The sequence below is a fragment of the Lytechinus pictus genome, chromosome 7 (genome assembly GCF_037042905.1).
Source record: "Lytechinus pictus isolate F3 Inbred chromosome 7, Lp3.0, whole genome shotgun sequence".
Classification (NCBI taxonomy): Eukaryota; Metazoa; Echinodermata; class Echinoidea; order Temnopleuroida; family Toxopneustidae; genus Lytechinus; species Lytechinus pictus.
The window spans coordinates 7,086,410-7,108,436 of NC_087251.1; the positions used below are offsets into that span (position 1 = coordinate 7,086,410).

At 33.6% G+C, this 22,027-nt stretch overlaps 1 protein-coding gene across 2 annotated transcripts in view; it reads right to left on the reverse strand.

Moving 5' to 3' along the window:
* Positions 1-246: 246 nt before the first annotated feature.
* LOC129265064 (Golgi resident protein GCP60-like) overlaps positions 247-22,027 on the reverse strand; it is a 28,148-nt gene continuing 6,367 nt past the window's right edge. For both annotated transcript variants that reach the window (XM_054903046.2, XM_064101805.1), the window contains exons 3-9: positions 18,284-18,424; positions 15,455-15,580; positions 11,980-12,067; positions 7,846-7,987; positions 6,521-6,652; positions 5,349-5,654; positions 247-4,713 (exon numbers count right to left, since the gene is read on the reverse strand). In XM_054903046.2, the coding sequence (XP_054759021.2) occupies positions 4,466-4,713; positions 5,349-5,654; positions 6,521-6,652; positions 7,846-7,987; positions 11,980-12,067; positions 15,455-15,580; positions 18,284-18,381 (1,140 nt within the window). In that variant the 5' untranslated portion in view covers positions 18,382-18,424 and the 3' untranslated portion in view covers positions 247-4,465. The remainder of the gene's footprint in view (positions 4,714-5,348; positions 5,655-6,520; positions 6,653-7,845; positions 7,988-11,979; positions 12,068-15,454; positions 15,581-18,283; positions 18,425-22,027) is intronic.

Consider the following 22,027-nt stretch of genomic DNA (forward strand, 5'->3'; position numbering starts at 1 on the left):
AAATAGTGTGGATAACCACGGCAAAAGGCGTCAATTTGGCACACTGTGACAAAAGCGTGCATCAGCATTGGACATTTTTTAATATACGTTGTAAATTAAGTATAATTTATACAGGAAATCTGCATAATCCATGGACTCAACCGTGGGTTTTCAAAACCACCTTTGTGAATTCGGGCCATTTAGACTGGTCCCAGAACCAAACTATGGCAAATCAACCAACACAAGAAGACTGCATCAATCAGCTAATGTTTTTACAATGACCAGCTTTTAATCATACAATGTATACAATTTACAGGTGTATCAATAGCATTTCTCTTTCTAGCATTCATGTTACTATCACTATGTGATCAATGTAACATGTTCCAGAATATTACACACTAAAATGAAATAACAAATATCAAGACAATAATGAAATGAAAACTAGACACAAATAAATCAAATTATATATGCAAATCTCTTTTGGGTGTGACAAAAAAGATTGGACAGAACGAATAACAGGAACGAATGAATGCAATGAAATTAAAATTGACTGGATATTCAAGTACCCTTACTTTCACATTTACGATTTCAATAATGGTTGTTGTGAGAGACATATTAATAATAGAGTAGCAAGATATATCTTTAGGACAATTACTTTACAAGTTTTCATGGTCAATATATGCTCATGCTTTCATTAAACTAAAATAGTTTTCCATTATATCAATCATTAGGTCAATTACCATAGAAATGAAAACTAAGATCACCTTCATTGAAGATGACTACGATCTGATGTGGAAAATAATTCTGAAAATATTTTGGGGATTATTTTAGATTTTTGCTCCTTCAGTGTTTATTGTGAATTTTTGATGTGAGAAAACGGGAGAAAAGGATTGATGGTATTTTTTTTGTATAGCTCAGATGGACAGAAGTGACTCAATAAAGATAATTTAATGTAGGCCTACATAGCAAAGAATGTTCTTATCATCAAAGCAGAAACCATAGCAAGATTGAAGTAATAAATAAGACAGGTATAAAACAAACTAATAGTTGAATATAATTTTGATTGAATATGCACACATCGCATTAACATTATGCTACATGCACAAATCTACAATAATGATTCTTGATTTTACACTGCTTATGTACGATCATTGTGAATGGAATTCAAGCATATAAAGCAAATGTACACCAATGTACACAGAGAAACTAAATAGTCACTTTCTTGAAGGTTTTTAACAAAATGTAATAAGATTTTTTATTATCATTTCCAAATGATTCACACACTCGACCAGCTTGAACTGATATAATCACAAAACATCAAGTTTCCTTTAATGAAAACAACAAAATTCAGAGCAAAATACAGAGTATAAATCAAAGGCGCAATTCCACTATTAATCTTTAGAAACATCTTAAACATTTTCTCTCCAATTTAAATCATATTAGCAATGTGAAGAGTTTCATTTGATTTTTGTATGTTTTCAGAAACAAAATTTGCTTCTATCATTTCATTTCACATATCTTTGAAAGGAGGAGGGAAATGCAAAACTTGATTCCTTAAAAATATCATTTGCAATACTAATAACTCAGTGCTAACCCTTAATTATAATTTCATTGATTGCAAGTTATTACTATCCTAGTTATTTCATAAAAAATCACACTGAAGTTGCTAAAGAAACCAATATCCACTGTGCAGAATATAACTAAACCAAATTATAGAAACAGCACAAGAAAAGGAAATGATTTGTTAACATGTTTTAATGGCCTTGTATACACTAAACCATTGTTCTTGGAATTTAAAAGCAAAATCAAAAGGCTGTTTGTTTGAGGTTCTTGCCTGGTTGAGCAAGCTAAATTCTGAAATAGTTAAAAAGACATTTTCAGCTTTAGAACTATTCAAGAATGATACGAGCTTAAAAGTTCTGCACCAATACTTGCTATAAAAAAGGAAGAATGATCAAGCATGTGTCAGTCCATTTTCAATGGCATTTTAAAATGACGTTTTGTCAACAATTCTGTGTTATTTTCATAACTGAATGTAAGGGAAAAAAAACTCAATAACGAAAACAATTAATTTGAAGTTTTTACCTGCTCAGTTTTGGCAATCAAAATTTGTCTCTGCTCTGAAAAACAAGTCAGAAAACTCCTTTCAGTTACTCTGGCAATCAGGTCAGTACATGAGTTAAAACATATATATAGATATACATGTATGAACCAAGAACACCATTTAATCATTAACAACAAAATAAATGCTGTTCTTATTCATTGATTTAACTGTTATGGTAGAGCCTGTAGTACAAGCACAAATATAAATGTCTACACAGCAGAGGATCAATTAGATATGTACTGTAGGTAAAAAGTATCATTAAGTGATATGCTTACCATGATAGCATACAGGTCTAAGATGGTATTACACATCCTAGTGAAAGCTTCTAACCATCATTGTGGGTGAGCACCAATATAATGTTCAATTTAAACCTTCACCAGGAAGAATAATACTTATTTACTTGTCAAATGCAGTTGAGCCATTCAACTTTCCATGCCAACACATAGGAATGATGCCATGCATTATATGGAACACATGCTATGGAGCAACATTTTTACACCCATTTCTGACATGAAAAAAGGGGAATATAACCGACATTGACAACTTACAAAATATGAACTTGAATCAACTCGATTGAAAAACACAAACTGATTGTTAAGCATGTAATTTTGGCTAAAAAAAAGTAAAAATTATGATGCTTTCCATACCAAATCAGCTTGGCATATTAATTTTACACTTCCTCCAAAATTCACACAAACTGATAACTATTTCAGTATCGTTAGATTTAAAGAAAACTATCATCTTGATGAAAACATTATTAATTTCCTTACCCTAGATTTCTAACATTCTCGGCAACTTTGGTAACAAGACAGTATTAAAAGATTTAAAGAAAAATTATATTAATTTCCGGCTACTCTCAACTCTTTATTGTGTTATTCAATTCATAGGTCCATTGTGAATAGTGGCAATGGTATACAAGCCTCTTCAGTAAACGTCCTTGTTAAAGATCTATTTTAATTTTGAATGAATTTATTACAAACCAATGTTAAAATGTTTCTTTGTATTTTTTCATATCAACAGTTGTTTTAATTGGTTACATTGCTTATATCCTTTTACCTAACACTACTTAATCATACATAACTTCAACATCAACAACAATCAAAATATAAATATAGATCTATATAATTTCACTATATCATCTCTCCTCCCCTTCCATTTGCCCTGCCTTGAAAGCATGCCTCTCTTCTGTTTCCAAACATACATGTAGCTGCAGTAGCTAGAAAGGGAATACAAACTCTGTAAATCTCTTTAAATTTGCACTAGGAAGGTCACACTGATCAGAATTCCTCTCAAAATCTGCAGGTCGTTATCATATGAGATCTCTTTTAAAGGTAGAGCATCATTCATTTTATAACAAAATAACCTTAGTCTGGATAAGGTGTTTGTAGCACATGTTGTAATTGTAAGTGAGAGACAGAGAAGTGGGGTGGGTTGTAATTTTTGTTTTCTTTAAAAATGAAAGTGTAAAAATATCATCATCTTGTCTGCAAATCAGAAATCTTATTTCAAAGTCATACTGAAACAATTAAGCTTTCAATATACTATTAATATTGACTTTAGAAATTACTTGTAACAAATAAGCTTTCAAAAATAAGTCCACTGGCTGTGATGTTTTCAATGAATGATACTACCTTTAAAATCCACTACACAAATATTTCCGTCACCTGATCTCGAATACTGCTTCTGATAACAGCAACATATGGCAGATATATGGGACAATGCACCTGGTTTCAATATGGATGAGGCCTATATGCAATGCATTCAAAACAGGACAATGTGTACTAGAGTGGCATGGGGTTATTATCTCATACACATAACCAGCATATTACACGTTTGTTAGGCGTGGGTATATCAGTTTACACACACTTGGTCTAAAACCACTTGGTCTAATTACCAGAAAGGTTAACTTCATTCAGGCTACACCCTTTTGGTCTATATTTCATTTTGTCTAATGAGCACTTGGTCTAATTACCAGAAGGCATGAAGACCACTTGAGTTAATAATCACTTGGTCTAAACCATTTTGTCTTAATAGCCCAAAAGAAAAATAATTTAGCACATTGAGACTACATTAAATTAGGCAAACTGGATAGTAGACAAACTATTTCTGAGGCCAAGAGGAAATTAGACAGAATGTTAAATAGATGAACTAGGGTAATTCAATGGAGTTGTCAGCACTGACTAATTTGTCAGAGCTTGACAATTTCAGTGAAATCCTTGATTATGATTGGCTGACAAGCACAGTTTCACTCAGATAATAACAACTTGTAAATGTTCACAAACCTACAGTGCCCTGGTTGTAGAGAAATGAAGATAGACCATATAGAGTCTTACAAACTGGTGTGTTAGACCAAGAGGATAGAGACCAGTGTTGATAGTGTATCTAGGTTTCTACTGCATCAGGGGGCGTCCTACCGGGCTGGGTATCTCTGGTGTAATACACTCGATAGTAGAGTACTTTAGATCTGAAGAGTGAGTAGGAGTTGTCAAACTTAAGCAGATATATACCCCTTCCAGGGTACTTATGACTGCCAGCATACACCTCTTGGTGGCAGTCTCGTCTGTAGATTGGAATGATCTCATCCATAGGGGGCCCCCTATCCTTCGTTCCACGCTCGATATCACTCTTACCTGCAGAATACAGTAAAGATGATCAGGGATATATGGGTCAATCAGACCTCATTTAATTTTACGATTTAAATTCAAGGTTTGTTGAGGTATGTAGTAACTAGTATGGGATCTGTTTTGGCCATGAAAACACTTTTGGTTATAATACAGTGTATTTAGAGATGATATACCCAGAAAAAATATAATGTAATGCAATTTCATTTACAAAGCAAAGATACATAACTTCAAATTACCGGTAAAATCTACAAATGATATTTTGGATAGATGTACGTTTTCAATTGTTTCTTTCATCTATCAAAAGAAATTTTGGATATAATTATAATTGGAAGTTTATTCCATTATAATCCTGCAAAAATCCTCTAAATATTCAAGCTCCTACTGCAGCTTACTGGATAACAGAATTAAAAGATATCCTTACTTACAGGATTCTAAACATTCTGGACTGCAGGGTGATATGGCTTAACAATGAAAATGAAAATTTGCTAGCTCCATGTGGTATATTGCAAGGAAGCAAAGTGGGTTTGATTATAAAAAGAATGTGTCTAGAAGTAAAGCACAAGTAAACACATGATTAAAATCCATTTTCTCTATTTTTTTATATCCCCCATCTTTTCAGAAATAGGAAGGATTTATCTTACCTCCTCCTCCTTCTTCATCTTCAAACTCTTCTTCATCCTCGCTAGAATCACTAACATGGACACTGATTGCGTTACTCTCAGCCTCCGTCCATTCAAAGTAGAGACCAAAGCCGATATCATAGCTATCTGTTGCAAACTCCCAAAAGATATACTTTCCTTCTTGATGTGTAGGTACTCTGACGGTGACAGTCTCACCGTGTCCAACCTTTATTACAGACTCTTTCTCTGATACAAGCTCTTTCTTGAATTCTTTGATGTTTTTACGTGTCCAGCATGATGCCTTGCAGATTACTGGATATTGGTCCTCTGTAAATCAGTAAATATCATAAAAACAACAATTTTAAATGATACTTATACTACATACATGGATTATACTACATATTCGTCTTGATGTAATACTGATGAGAACTTGGTACAATTTCATGAAAATCAACTTTCACTGACAGTTTTAGTGAAATCACTGGGTTTGATCGACTGAGAAGCAGTTGATCCTACCAATAAATGACAGCCGGTCAGTCATTGCACTAAAAAGAGTTTTAAACACACATTCCTTTTTACCAATAAGAGAGTGATTACCTTGTATTTTTTTCAAATTTGTTTTTATACGAGAGACTTTCTATAATGAATTATCGTAATATTTGGCAAGTAAACATTGGCAAAATAGGCTACTCATCTTCAAAACTACTTAATATACTATTACTAGGGCAAAGATTCACAAAACCTTCATCAGCACAAATATACCTACAACACACTGCAATGCATGTAATAAAGTAATGTGGGCTCCAATAAAAACATATAGGTCAATGCTTACAGATATTAATTTCACTTGCTGTTCACACTTAAATAAGTTTCTTAAATTCCAAGTCTAAAAGTTGCCCCTTCAATATGAATTACTTGATATTATATTCAATGTCATGAATGACAAACATATCAGCTTGCAATTTAACTCTCACTGTCATACTAGACTATCCCACCAAACACACTAAATCAAGATTAGTTGATTTATATATCATGAGAAATAAATACTTTAAATGGCTTCCTCACTCATTCAAGCAAATTATCAAATCTCTGGGTTTAACTTTATTTTTATAATTTTTTTGGTTAAATAATTGTGAATTTCAATCTATTGATATTTCAAGTAAGATTGCATGAATGTAGTAATTAGTTCTTACCATCACTGTTGAGGGGAATATTATTAATATCTCCATTGGGAGGGGCAGCATCACCTTGATCACCCAGCTGTAAGTGGCTAAGATCTTGTGCTAGTGTGTTAGGAGATGTCCCATCTTGTGGAGGTGCTCCCTCTGCAAAAACAAAGAAAGAATGAAAAATCTTTCAGTTGTTGTTCTTAACATAAAAATGAATTCGGTGAAAAAAAAGTATGTTGTACTTCAATTCATAGCCTGTTTAATAATACTTTAAGTGATAAGGTACATTTTTCTTATAATAAATTATACAAATAGTAATTTGATATCCCTCAGCATGATTACCATTTCCCTTAAGCTCGTCGCACACTATACAATCCAATACAATTTTTTTTTCAATAAATCGCATTTTGCTTTAAAGTGATCATTTCACTTTGTTCTGATTTAAAAAATTCTCCTTTTGATTCCTGAAAATGGGCTAAACATTAGGCTTATAGTGTAAAAATACCATCCCAAAAGTTTCAAAGTATTATATTTACAGGATCAATTTTAAAACCTTGGAGATGTAAACCAAAGTTTGAAATAATTGGGAGTTGGTTTCAATGACTATGTGTATACAGGGAATCTGTGCACCACAACACATTAATTCTAGATGAACACAGCATGACCTACATACAGTGTGTACAAGGTATACACTGAATGTACAGTGCAGCTAATGGTGTGTGTATAGGAGATACACAACAGAAGGCAGTCAAAATAGCCAACGGACTTTTTGAATTGGAGAAAACTGGTCATAAGCTGAACCCGTCTACTAGACGGTTCTCAAAATCAGGCTAATAAATTGCTACTTGTATCTAAATTAGAGTTTTTCATCCTATATTGTGGTCTGTTTCAGGGTTTTTTAGGACAAATACAGGCACTCATACGCACGTTTCAACTCAGTTTGAGAATTTTTTTAATCAGCTGCTCACAAAGTTAGACGATCCCTTTAAATGTGAAAGTTCCAAGAAGTAAAATTATTTATTTGAAGTTCGGCATAATGTTAGCAATAATAAAATCATTATATTGCTTTGCGGCAAGCCCTGTGGTCGGAGAAAAACCAAAAGTCGCAGCCAATGATGACGCCATTACAAATTGGAATTGAATTTTCTATCATTCCTACAGGGAGGCTCCAACTAGAATGAATTTCGATTTCAGTCGTCCTGCGACTATTCAGAACTTTCTATTCTGATCACTAAGATTTTATTGGTTGGAATGCTCATATCAATTGTTATTTATAATTTCTTTTAAATTCAGATTGCAACGAGTTGTATAGAGTGAGCTGGGCTATGGAAGTAAACCCTGGTTTATACCTGTTTGGTTTTCCATCGTTAATGATGGGGCAGTATGATTGTGTAATTGTTGTTGCTGCTGTTGCTGGTATTGTGCTTGTTGGATCTGTTGCATGTACTGCTGATAATAGTGCTCTTGAAGTTGTTGCAGGAAAACTTGTTGCTGAAACAAACAACAAATGAAACGAAAGTTTATCAAACATAATATCAACTGTTGGTTCATAGCTTAATTTGATATTTTTATGCCATTTGATAAGAGAGTGAATTCATGGAATAAATTCACGAAGGGTTTATTTCAACCATCTTCCCTTTCTTTATACTTCTCTTTGTTTCAGCACAGACATTCAGTACAGAAATCAATTATGATAAAAAATTATATTATCATACCATTATACAAGCACAGACAATTTAAGCCCATTAATAGTGCACTTTAAAAACCTGAGAGGTTTAAACAACATGTATGGTTTATGAAAATTCACTTTTGAGAATTTAGGCCAACATTTCAAATATTGAGTGGACTAAGGACTATAACCGCACTTATACCCTAAACTTGATTCAACTGTTATTTATCTTTTCCAAGATTAAGTTCTGATTAAAATGCTAATAAAGGGAAACAAAAGACAAACAAGAATTTTAATAAGAAACCATTTACCACACAGAATAGATATATATACAGAGGAACAAAAACAATAATACAAGAAGAATGAAATGATAAAAACTCAATTCACTGAAGCCATTGAAGAACATATATTTTATCTGAATTTAATGAAGCATTGATTGATCTATTCAGAGCATGTTTCTGATAAATGTACAGTTGACTAAATTCTACAGCTTAAATGACTTTGTGGACATCTTTTATTGCAACCATAAGCGACCAGTACACTGTTATGGCACATTTCTTCATGTATACAGTGGTTTTAACCATGCCATTGTCCCAGCTTAGTCTAATGCTACCTCTAGTTTGAGGAATTGTCACAATAAATTGAGAAAAACAGACAGCTCCATTCAGTTTACACCTGTACCTAGCATTTTCTTGCAATAACTTGACTTTGCAGACTACTTTGCATCGATATACAGTAGGCACATGAGGTGTTGATTTTTTTACTCTATTTTGCAGCAGATTTCATGAGTTCACAATCACAAAAAATGGCACTTCCTGTATACATAGCCATTGCTATAAATGAAATTAATTAACCCCAAAACTTGAATATACTGGATCAGTGAAATGAAACAAAAATCATGATATGAAATAATGCAACATACACCCCCCCCCCCATAATAGAATGTAAGTTGTCACATCTCAACAGGAGCCAAGGGTGATGGAGGAGGTAGAGTGGCTGAACAACCGCTGGAATTTGGACGAGATTGCATAGCATCACGATTTCAAGTCAGTGACCCCATTTCCAGCCCCACTTTGCCATTCCCCCACCCCCACTTTCATGAAAGAACAAGTGGAATGCCTCTGGCCGTCTCACCTGCATCACGCGATTCAATATAGCAGCAGTGCTGATTTTGAAAACTACTATAACTCGCACAAGATGTTCAGTGATACTTGGTTACTCTTATTTCCACGTTTTATGAACTAGACCAATACACTTATAGAGATATGATGGCAATTCAACAAATACCCCCAACGTGGCCAAAGTTCTTTGACCTTACATGACCTTTGACCTTGATCATGTGACCTGAAACTCGCACAGGATGTTCAGTGATACTTGATTACTATTATGTCCAAGTTTTATGAACTAGACCAACACACTTTCAAATTTATGGCTGTAATTCAACAAATACCCCAATTTGGCCAAAGTTCATTGACCCTAAATGACCTTTGACCTTGATCATGTGACCTGAAACTTGCACAGGATGTTCAGTAATACTTGATTACTATTATGTCCAAGTTTCATGAATCAGATCCATAAACTTTCAAAGTTATGATGGTAATTCAACAGATACCCCCAATTCGGCCAAAGTTCATTGACCCTAAATGACCTTTGACCTTGGTCATGTGATGTGAAACTCATGCAGGATGTTCAGTGATACTTGATTAACCTTATGTATAAGTTTCATGAACTAGGTCCATATATTTTCTAAGTTATGATGACATTTCAAAAACTTAACCTTAGGTTAAGATTTTGATGTTGATTCCCCCAACATGGTCTAAGTTCATTGACCCTAAATGACCTTTGACCTTGGTCATGTGACATGAAACTCAGGCAGGATGTTCAGTAATACTTGATTAACCTTATGGCCAAGTTTCATGAACTAGGTCCATATACTTTCTAAGTTATGCTGTCATTTCAAAAACTTAACCTCAGGTTAAGATTTGGTGTTGACGCCGCCGCCGCCGTCGCCGTCGGAAAAGCGGCGCCTATAGTCTCACTCTGCTATGCAGGTGAGACAAAAAGCTCGAATTTTGATTTACTTTTACTTTTGCTTAAAAAAAACATCATTCCTCATGAAGTGTGAATCTTATGAGTAATATCAATTGTTTCTCAAGAATGGAGGTTTCGATTATTAACTCAGCACTGTTAATATTAGCAAAAAGAAAAAATCCCACTGACAGGGCAGAATGTTTCAAACATCTATATTGAAACAGAATGGCCCCTATGCATATTGACTGAACATGAGACATTTTCATACGTCCACAAAGAACTTTTGTGTACAGTAATAATTAATGATGACATCTATAAAATGCATTTAAGCCAGCAGTCTGCAATAAGCATCAAACAAACCCTGATTTAACATAATCACTCCTCATTTAGCATCAGCCCCCATCCTTTTGGTAATGCAAACAGAGCTTACATAAAGAACCTTTGCATGAATAGTCTATCTCCATGGTAACATGACATTTATTCATAAGGCTTACATACTGTCTGTTTGAACAAATATCTTCTCCAACCATCAACCATTCACCATAGCACACAGCTCACTCCTCCATACTTCAATAAAGATTTCCCCCTGTTATAACTTTAAGAAAAATCTAACAATAGCCAGACATGGTTTCCCAAATATGTTCAGAGTCGTTAACGAATGCATAACAAAGGGTGATATTACTGTAAAGCTTCCTTGAAATAATTATCTTCCATGCCAAGAAACATATTCTTTGTCCATTTTTGCATTTTCCACAAGCATATTCACTAAATACATGATCAACCACAACAGTGAAAATCAGAAAGCCTTGAATGAGAACGTTGTTTATTATTAACACAAACATAGATCTACAGTAACTCTCTGATAAGACTTGAAATAATGGCTGATCAGACAATGTTTATTCCACTTGAGTATCAAAATGAAAATGGTTGGTTGCTGCAACTATATTTTCATCTTTCATTAATTCAAAATAAATCATTTATGATGAAAATATAAATGAACACATGTACTGTAGTAGAAGAGCAAAGGAAATACTGTATATAAATCTATTCTAATACATATTCTGCTGTTTTTCTATTAAAAAAATCCTTTCGTGCCTGAAATAGGATTACATACAAATTTCCTATTTCTACCATCAAATGAAGATTCAATTAATTTCTGCAAGAGTTCATTTTGTTACGTGGAGAAATCATTCCATTAAACCCATATTTTCCACATGACTTCACCTGGTTGTGTAATGGAGCCAAAAGTAATCTCATTCATATATCATAATGTAGAAAATATGATGTCTGCAAATAAATTTTATTTTATTTTTCATGTAAAGCCTAAAAAGTTCTTAAGAATATGACCCAACTTTTATATGAACCAACTAACAGCCAGGGCAGATTTCCCCTTTAAAGCCAAATTAAGACCAATATATATTCTATTGATGATGATCATACCATTTGTCAGAAACACCCAAACATACATACCCAACACGAAACACCCAAACATCATTGTTTTAAATAATGTGAATTATATTTTTCTTCACACTTGTTATTTGTAATGTATTAATGTATCGTGGTGACCCCTTTTTATAAGCATCACTTCTCCGGGGTCTCCGAACCATCTAATTGTTTTGTTTTTCTGATACTTTGTTAATATTTTATCTTGTACTGTTTTTATCCTGTTGATGGTTGAATAAATGAATTGAATTGAAATACAAATCTTTTGCAGTGTACATAAGATGATTCAAAAGATGAAAACAGATTCAGATATATGAGAAGATGAAAGACTAAAACTTACCTGTTGTGGATTATGTGGATGTTGCTCGACAGCTAGTGGGCGAAGCTGGGGTTCCAACTGCTGATATACAGACTCTTTAAATTGTAACCTAAGATATCAAACAAGAGGAGTAAGTTTGGTCATCTGATATCAGATCATAGTGAGGTTAATGTACATACATTAGGTTGATTAGGATGGACATTAAAAAAAAAGATATTTTAGATATACATTTAAAAAAGCAAGAAATGTAATCCTCACCAATAGTGTATAAATTTTGAAATGAGTATGTGCTTGCTCCTAGGTTTCTTCTCTTTTCCAAAGTGTATTTTTTCACTTTTCTAGGGAGTCTGACATGTTGTCAGATCTGACATTCCTTGATTCTGATTGGCTGAGAGGCACTGTTACTATGGTAACTGTCGGGTAAAACTGGGGAGCGTTTCAAGAAAGGACTTGATCTGACAAGTCCTGTTTTATCAGACAGTTACCATAGTAACAGCGCTTCTAAGCCAATCAGAATCAAGGAAAGTTGTCAGCAAGTTTTTAAGAATGTACTAATATGATTCTGAAAAAAAAGGAAAGTTCACTAAATGATACATATTTTAAAGTATGGAAGTAAGAGTTAATTATGAGAATTTATTTGGTAAGGAAAACTCATTCAATGTGTTGCTATGGCAACTTTACAAATTTTGTATTTTTAAAAGAATGTGCAAAAAAGATGTACGTTTGAAGGCTTGCAATTGTACTAATGTGATTGCCCACATTTTCATCTATGCATAGACAGGCACCAAAATAACAGAATACAATTGATCCTAAATGGAGTTATGATGATAAATATGAATATCTGCAAGCAAAAAAGGCACCCAAATTTGGGGAAATCAATTGTGGGGGCAGGTGCAGCCAGAGGGTTTTATTATTATACCTTTATACCACACATCCTGTACGTCTGTACATAAGTAATACCATCAATTACTTTTATCATTAGAATTATTGTTTTTATTATATTAATAATGGTTACCATGGTAACACTCAACATGTACAATAGAGCATTTGTACTGTACATGTCAATGTGTATACACTTTGTGTATTATTAAGCTATAAAAAGAAAAATTGATATTTTTCATCAACATTAAATACATATAAAATTCATCAAATTACCGACCAAAATAACAGAAATTTTCTTCACTTTCTACTGATACCAATTTCTGAGAGTTTAGGAGTTTTTGAAGATTTTTATAATGTATCACTAATTCACTATCACATAATGAAATGCTTCCATTTCCCAGAAGCATGCTTCCAGGCACGCTTGACGGCTAACGCTTTAGCTTGTGCTTTACATGTAGGCCTAACTTCATTTAATCTTTCATTCATATCTCTCTGAAAGGGAATATTCATTTTATAAGTGGGGAGGGGAAGGAACTCATTTGTCTATCTTGTTCAATAAATAAGATCTGATTGATGGTTTTGAGGTTTGGACTAGCTGTTAATGTGGTTGCCTGAGATTGCCTTAAAAAAAACTCTTCTAATACTCCAGTAGAATACTTTGAAAAAAAATATGGCAGAAGAGCTACCCATAACATGCGTGTCTTTTGGTAATATATACAATGACCAGAGGGATAAAAAAAGACAACATGTACATTTACACATGACTGACTAGACTGGAATATGATTTAAAAAAACTTCAATAGTCCAGGATTTTCATGATATTTCAATAAAGTATCCCTGTATTGTTGTTCAATATTGCTATTTAGTCTCAACAGAAATCTGTATAAATAAACAAGTGGAGCGCCTCTGACAGTCTCACCTGCATCACGCGATTCAATATAGCAGCAGTGCTGACTTTGAAAATGAATGTAACATAATTAGTCACAAAAAACACAATTCATATAATGATACAATACTATGTTCATTGACAATAAATGACATTTGACCTTGATCATGCGACCTAAGACTTGTCAGTGATATTTGATTACCCCTATATCCAAATTTTATAAACTACATCTATAAACTTTGAAAGTCATGACAGCAATCTAATAATTACCTCCAAAATGGCCAAAGTTCATTGACCTTAAATGACCTTTGACTTTGGTCACGTGACCTGAAACTCGCATGAGATGTTCAGTGATACATGATTACTCTTATGTCCAAGTTTTATGAGCTAGATCCATACATTTTCAGAGTTATGATGGTAATTCGACAATTCCCCCCAACATAGCCAAAGTAAATTGACCTTTGACTTTGGTCATGTGACCTGAAACTTGACTGCACAGGATGTTCAGTGATACTTGATTACTCATATGTCCAAGATTTATGAACTAGACCAATACACTTACAGAGTTATGATGGCAATTCAACAAATTCCCCAAACATGGCCAAAGTTCATGGACCTTAAATGACCTTTGACCTTGGTCATGTGACCTGAAACTCGCACAGGACGTTCAGTGATACTTGATTACTCTTATGACCAAGTTTTATGAATTAGATCCATAAACTTTCGAAGTTATGATGGTAATTCAACAAAATACCCCCAACTTGGCTAAAGTTCATTGACCTTAAATGACCTTTGACCTTGGTCATGTGACCTGAAATTCAGGCAGGATGTTCAGTAATACTTGATTAACCTTATGTACAAGTTTCATGAACTAGGTCTATATGGTTTCTAAGTTATGCTGTCATTTCAAAAACTTAACCTTTGGTTAAGATTTGATGTTGACGCCGCTGTCTATGCTATGCAGGTGAGACACAAACCTGATTAACTTTTCAATTTCACTTTAAGATGAAGCAGAAATATTGGTGATGATTTTGAATACATGGGTATATCTGATCATCACATTCATGAAATTATTGTTTAGTCCAGTATTGTAATGAGTCAAAAACCTTCTTTTTTTTTTGGGGGGGGGCAGACATGACATGGGCGAAATTTCTAAAATGCTGCACATGAGCGATCGAGCAAAAGTTTTGTCCTTTTTAATACAAAAATCTATTTTTTCATAGGTTTTGACATATATTATTCCAAAAATAATATACACGAATTTCACGAATTTTCCTTTTTTTGGGGGTGGGGGGGCCATGGCCACCAAAGCCCCCATCTGTATGCCAGTGGGCTAGCCTTCTTATTGAAGATTAAAATCAAATTGGCTGATTAATGCTATATAAAACCCTTGTATGGCTGAAGAAAATTCACATTTTGGTGTTGATTTCATGCAAACTGAAACATCAGAATATGAATTATCTAATGGGTATAACACAAAAGTTGCACCAAAACCACAGTTTGGAGAGAGGATACACATGGTTTTCAATAAGTTTACAGACTTAATGTCTACCCATCCTGTTTAAATCATGATCAAAATATACTTAGCACTCAGAGTTCATTGTACTTAAACTTGTCTTTAGTAACTGAGTTAATATTTCCAAAATGTTCATAAATTCATACACAACTTTACAAATTGCTTTGTGAAACATACCACAGGAATAATTGTCATGATAGTATCACACTTACCTTTGTTGCTCTTCCTTAAGCTTTTCTGCTTGCCTTATCTCCTCTTCTCTCCTCTGTCTTTCTTCTTCTAACCTTTGTTGTTCTCTCTCCTCTTCTTCACGCTTTCTCCTCTCTTCCTCCTCTTTCCTATTTGAATTAAATGCAAGCAATTCACAAATAGCATAAATAAGCACTCAGTGGGAATGAGAATTTGATTAAAAGTGGTATAGTAATATATATCATCACATCACACCATAGATTTTAGACAGCCTTCTACATCATAGGAAGTGTATATTCAATGTCTAAATACTTATTTTACGACTTAATTGTTAGTTTTTCTTATTACTCTAATGAATATCTTTTCTTATGTGTACAACCCAAAATTCATCAAGTTCACGAGACCATTTCTAAAAAATTCTGTTGGTTTGATTCGATATCATGTTCCTCCATTTGCATACACATTTAACCTAATTAAAAATCGAATTCACCAAACTAATCATGTATTCCGCAAATCTTATGCATATCCTTGCACAAACACGTTCAATTACTGAAATTAGTGAAATTCAATCCCTCACCAAACAAAGTGGAGTTGTATTTTCTTAGCATGTCCTAGATGTCATCTGAGTGTTATCACACACTCAAGACTCCTGGAAGGGCCCCTATGGCTGAGATTTATGACTGGCGGAATGAAGATTAAATCCAAACCAGGAGATCCAACCACAACAACAACTATTCCAAAAAGAACACACATTATTTACCCCCCACACACACACACGTAAAAAGAACTGCATGATAAAGAAACTGATACCTGTATTTCTCTGTATATTTATTTTTATCGGAATTTAAAATAAATGAATTGAATAACTGATGTTCTGAAATAAATTTGAACAAAATGGACAGATTTATGCACCAACATAGATGAATATTAGAATTGGAAAGAAGAGAATTGTTTCGTTACATCTTGTGGTTTGCATGTGACTGGACAAAGAAACTTGTTTAAAAGATGAATGTACAGTAAAATCTCTCTGTAAAGACATCACAAAGAGAGATAAGACAGACATTCTTTATGAGCAGGTGGTTATTGTGGACTTGTTTCATATAATTGGGAAACTATTATAGGGGAAACCAAATCTTTAGAGATAGGAGGCCCTTCTAAATAGGTGGTCACTAACGTAGATTCAACTGTAACTGAAAAAAATAAGAATCTAAAAAATAAAAGGGATGTTTTCCAATGCAAACACAAGAAGCCAGATAATGATGTGAGAAGACTTCTAATGTGTCCCTGACACTAAGGCTTAACCATAGACCTCTCTCTAAGATTGATTTTTCTGAAATCTGAATAGTTTTCTTTACCTGGCTGGCCTCCTACATAGTTGCAGTACACATAGGGATGAATTTACAACCTGAACTGCTGGACATGATTCAATATTTCAACTGATCATTTAAACTTATCAATAACTTTTAAATACATCGAGTTGGTTTTAATACAAGAAAAATTGGGAGAAATTTGCAATTGCAATTATTAATGGTTCATCATGATGAAATATGTTTTTTTTATAGCATGAAATAATATGCCTGATTATGAGAAATCAGAGGCAAAACGCAATTTATGGACTTCATATATCTAAAGTACTTGCATGTGATGTAAAAAAAAAAGATTAAATCTGTAGATATTTGAGGACTTTTCACCCCAATTTTATGTATGTTTCACACTTTCACTTATCTCATGCTTTCCTTAAAACCAACTTGAGATGAAGGTAAACTTTCCCTTTAAAGAACAATACATCATACAAGACTCAATCAAGACAAACAAGACAATTCAATCTTGGATGAGCACATTTTTCAACTGTTAGAAGGGCAAAGAATTGGGAAAGTACAATGCACATAAAGACAAGTAGCCAGTTCCAATGAGATTTTCATTTTGTAGGACATCATAAAAGGAGTGAGATTGACTGAGCTATGAATGTAAGAATCTACAGATTTCATGTTTTCTTCAACACACACATCCAAGTTCTATCTCTGATGGAATGATGCAAGAAACTTGCAATCAATTGCAAGTTTATTTTTGGTCCCTAAATCAATATGTCTTGCAATTAACTACAAATCCATGATTTTGATTGCTAATCTGCTCCTTGAAACATGGAGTGTAATCTCATTTGCTACAGTCAAAATTGATCTATCAATTGTAGAATTGCAAGTAAATATTTGCAATTGATTGCAAATATTACTTGCAACACCCCCTTAGACTCTCCAACCAAGGATATCTGGGGATAAACTGCAATCCTCAATCCACTCAAGGGGTAAGACACCGTTCTCATTATACTTTCTAAAACTGGTTTACTGGAAACCGGTTCAGGAAACCAGTTTGGAAGATCGCTTTGCTAGTGTTCCCATTTGATCACCCAAAAGTGGTTTTCAAAACCACTTCACGTAAAGCGGTCTTGTTGCTATGGAACACTCTCAGTGGGGTGACATGTTTCACGCAAAATTTGAAACAGCAGCGTAGGCTTTCCACACACAGTGTGTGGAGTAGCGTGCTTGAAAATGTGCATAGATTGCTTCCCGAAGAACGGTTGTGTCCTCACTTACACTAAAACCAGTGTAACGAGGCAAAGCGATCTTCAAAACTACATCGCTAGGTGGTTTTTTGAAACTGGTTTGGAAGATCGCTTCCAAGACCGCTTCAACCGTTCTCATTACACGTTAAACTAGTTTCTAGTAAACTAGTTTTAGGATGGTGGTGAGAATGGTGTCTTATTTTCTTCCAATGGTGAATACAAACATATATCTTTCCTGCCAGCTTGTCACCATCTGTCAATTGCATCAATATTTTATTTTTCAAATATTTACCTTTTTCTCTCTTGCTCTTCTTTCTCTCTCCGATGAGCTTCTATATAAGGCTGTAGCTGTGGGCAACGAGTCTCAAGCAACTCACAGAACTGAAGCATACAATCTTCTTTACTCAAATCTCCTAATGCTTGCCATTCTTTTCTGCAGAGTAAGGGACACAAGGAAATAATATCAATTTAGATTCTTAAAGTCTATTTACCGGTACTTAGAAAGTCAGTTTATTGGGAATTTTTTACAAAATTGGTTTGTACAAACTTGAGTAAAATCTGAAGAAAAAAAAAACATTATACTTTTTAATTCAAGATTACATATTGGCTACTATTCTGTGCAAGTGCATTTTTCAGGTAATTCTCCAAATTAGCTACACCATTGTACATGTAGAACATTTTATCACACAAAGCACTTTCAATAATGCGTTTGTTCATATTTGTGCAAAAAAAAATTGTACAGAATGTTTTATGATACTTCAATCTGGAAGTCTATAACATGAGTTGTGTTGAGAAATTCACTTTTTTTATTTGTTCTCTATCATAGTTTTTTGTGGATTTTTGGGGTGAAAATGTGTTTTTCACCAAATTTACTACAATCCATTCACTTCAAGAATTACTATGTTTTAAACTTTCATTTTTAAAATTTCTTTATCTAATGAAATGAAAGAATTAATCAATTAATCAATTTTTTTTGCACTGATGTTGTGTAGACATGTGAAGTAATTTTTAAGGAGCCATTTTCCATGTCCTTATCTGTAAAAAGAAAATGCTACAAAACTGGTAAAACAGTTTTTGTAATGCTTGCAACTTAAATTTATCACTTATCTGCCTTATCAGCGCTTCAACCATGACATTTCAACATAAAGCCAAAATGAAAATGACTGAAAATAGATCTAGGAATTGAATACCATGCAGGTATGACCTTTTGAAGTAACTCTTTGAAATGCTAAACTCGAGAATCCAAGCTCAATTTTATAGAAGTAGCACAATCCTTATCAAATCCTATTGCCACACATTCACAGCACACTTACTCTATCATGGCTTTTAATGAAGTCTGAATTGATCATAAATCAAATATGGACAGGTATTCAATTCTTTAATGGTCAACAGGGTAATCTAGATATTTATTTCTTATCACAGACAATTTAAAGATCAGTCTTGATGCCTTTCACACATTAAATAAAATCTAAATTAATCAATTGCCATTCTTAATAATCAATTTCTTGACCAGAATGATACCAACTCAATAATGCAATGACTATCATTTTTTTGCCCCGCCCCCTTCCTCTGCATTCCTGCTTTTTAATGTGCAATATTTTGTGTATTAGAGAATATATACTTGATTCATGTCATGGGAGCGGCATGTGTGGGGGCACATGCCTCTGGGCAAGTGCTGAATTTCACTTTTGCGCCCCTTGACCCACTTGCCACTCCCATATTTCTTTACATGTTTGTAAAATTGTAATTGCTTTCTGATGTATTGTATTTGCTCTTTTTATATTGGTCAAATAATAATAATTAAAAAATAAAACAATAAAAATTATGAGATCAGAATACATTATTTTGGGTTCACAATGGAGGTTGCAAATTTTGGGGTTTACTTTCTTCTTAGTACCAAATTAATTTTCACCAACTGATAGCATATTGAATATTTTACCCTTAGATTATGAAAACAAAGTCTGCACTGATATCAGGATGCTTTGAATAGAAAGAGTACAATCCAACAACCAAAACAGAGAAAATAAATCACAGGCAAATGAAAAATATGGTTGATACATTTTTGAGTAGATATTTTTGTTGAGAGCTTGAAAAAAGACTTGAACTGAGCCCCTACAGACCAACATTGAGTTGGATTCAGAAAGATGATAGCAATTGTATCATCAATTGACATTGAGAGAAGATGTAATGACCCTGGCCACAGTTTGAACTTTACAAGGAAATTCTTGACAATGAAAATTAAATTTTATAGAAATTCCACATCAATCTCATGCAAAATCTACTAGTATTCTAAATCAATCAAGAAATAAAAAAGGCCAACATCATCAAATCTTTAAAACGCATATAAATTGCACTTGTGTTAACTGTAAAAAAGTTGATTTCACTGTGATATTTTTATTCCATTCATGTGCTTCAGAATGCCAATATTAACATCAACATTGAATTTTAAATCACAATCTCCCAAAACATTCTTGCACACTGTCAGTGTCAACTGTGCAGATAACAGTCAGTAAATCATTATCACTCTTTTCAACACAAGCACCCAGAATAAATATTTTCAGAGGTCAATATCACCAACAGCCGGTTTTCAAATACAGTGTTAGAGCTGGTGTCAAAACACCAATACCATCATTCCATGGAGCTATTAGTGCCCCATGATCATTCAACCCACATCATCCATTATTCTCATGGACATCTGCTGAAGCCAGGAAGATAATTGGTTTGGTAGGTGGATTATTTTGTTCATTAGGTGCAAAAATACCCTTTGAATCCACCTGATAGATATTTTCTGATTGTCAATTCTACCCAGATCAGGAAATACTAATTATTTTGTCAGTGTGAAACAAACAAGCAGATCATATTTTATATCCCTCAAAGAAAAAAAAAAAATGTTGGATGTAGGTACTTTTAAAACTATCATGTCCATAAATATATATATAAATTTTTACAGGGATTATTCCATCTTGTGAAAGCAAATCATAAGAAACCGAGATGAACAGCAAGATAATTTGAATCTTTAGTATAGGAATTTGAGAGTCCTGTTGCAGGTTCAAAACTACACAAAAGTCGTCATCTAAATACACAAAGTATTCTGAGGCATGATCATATTCTTGTAATTTACAGGTATTTTTGTGATGAGGGGTTTACATGTAGGCTACATCGATTTGGTTTGAACCTGGATCACTACATAATACAAGAACATAATTATCTGAGTTTCCACAATATTCTAGAAATGCGCCTTGATGGTAAAATGAAACACCCAAATCCACCTCACCTTTAACTGAAGAAAATTATTTAAAAATTCACGGACATGTTCAATATTTCACTACAAATTGATAGACAGTATGTAAATTGTAATAATATCAATGATAAAAAAACGTGTCATTTGTAGATATTTCATGCTAAGAAAGATTATATCTGATTTGCTTCATCCTCCATCTAGTTAAAAGCCCACATCTTCTTATTCCTTTTACTCTAGCTCTTAATATTGATTACTAGTTTTATATTACTGGAACATGCCACAGGCATGTAACATTTTCATTAAACTCTAAATTGGATGTATGTATTAATATCCATGCTGACTGATAATCTTATTCTTAAATGGTCTCTTCTTCAGGACCAACTTTGGTCAAAGATTCATCATGAACATACTGTACATGTACTGTATGGTTGAAAATAATAAAATCTAAGTTAAAGTCTTTACTGTTTTATTTTGAATATCCTCTCAACAGATTTGATTCTAAAGTTTAAAAATCACATCACTATAGGCCTATGTACTAAACAAGTGGAGCGCCTCTGGCAGTCTCACCTGCATCGTGCGATTCAAAATAGCAGCAGTGCTTACTTTGAAAACTATTATAAAATAATTATTCACAAAAAACACCATTCATATAATGATACAATACTGCGTTCATTGACAATAATTGACATTTGACCTTGATCATGCGACCTAAGACTTGTCAGTGCTACTCGATTACCCCCCTACATGTATATCCACATTTTATAAACTATATCTATAAACTTTGAAAGTTATGAC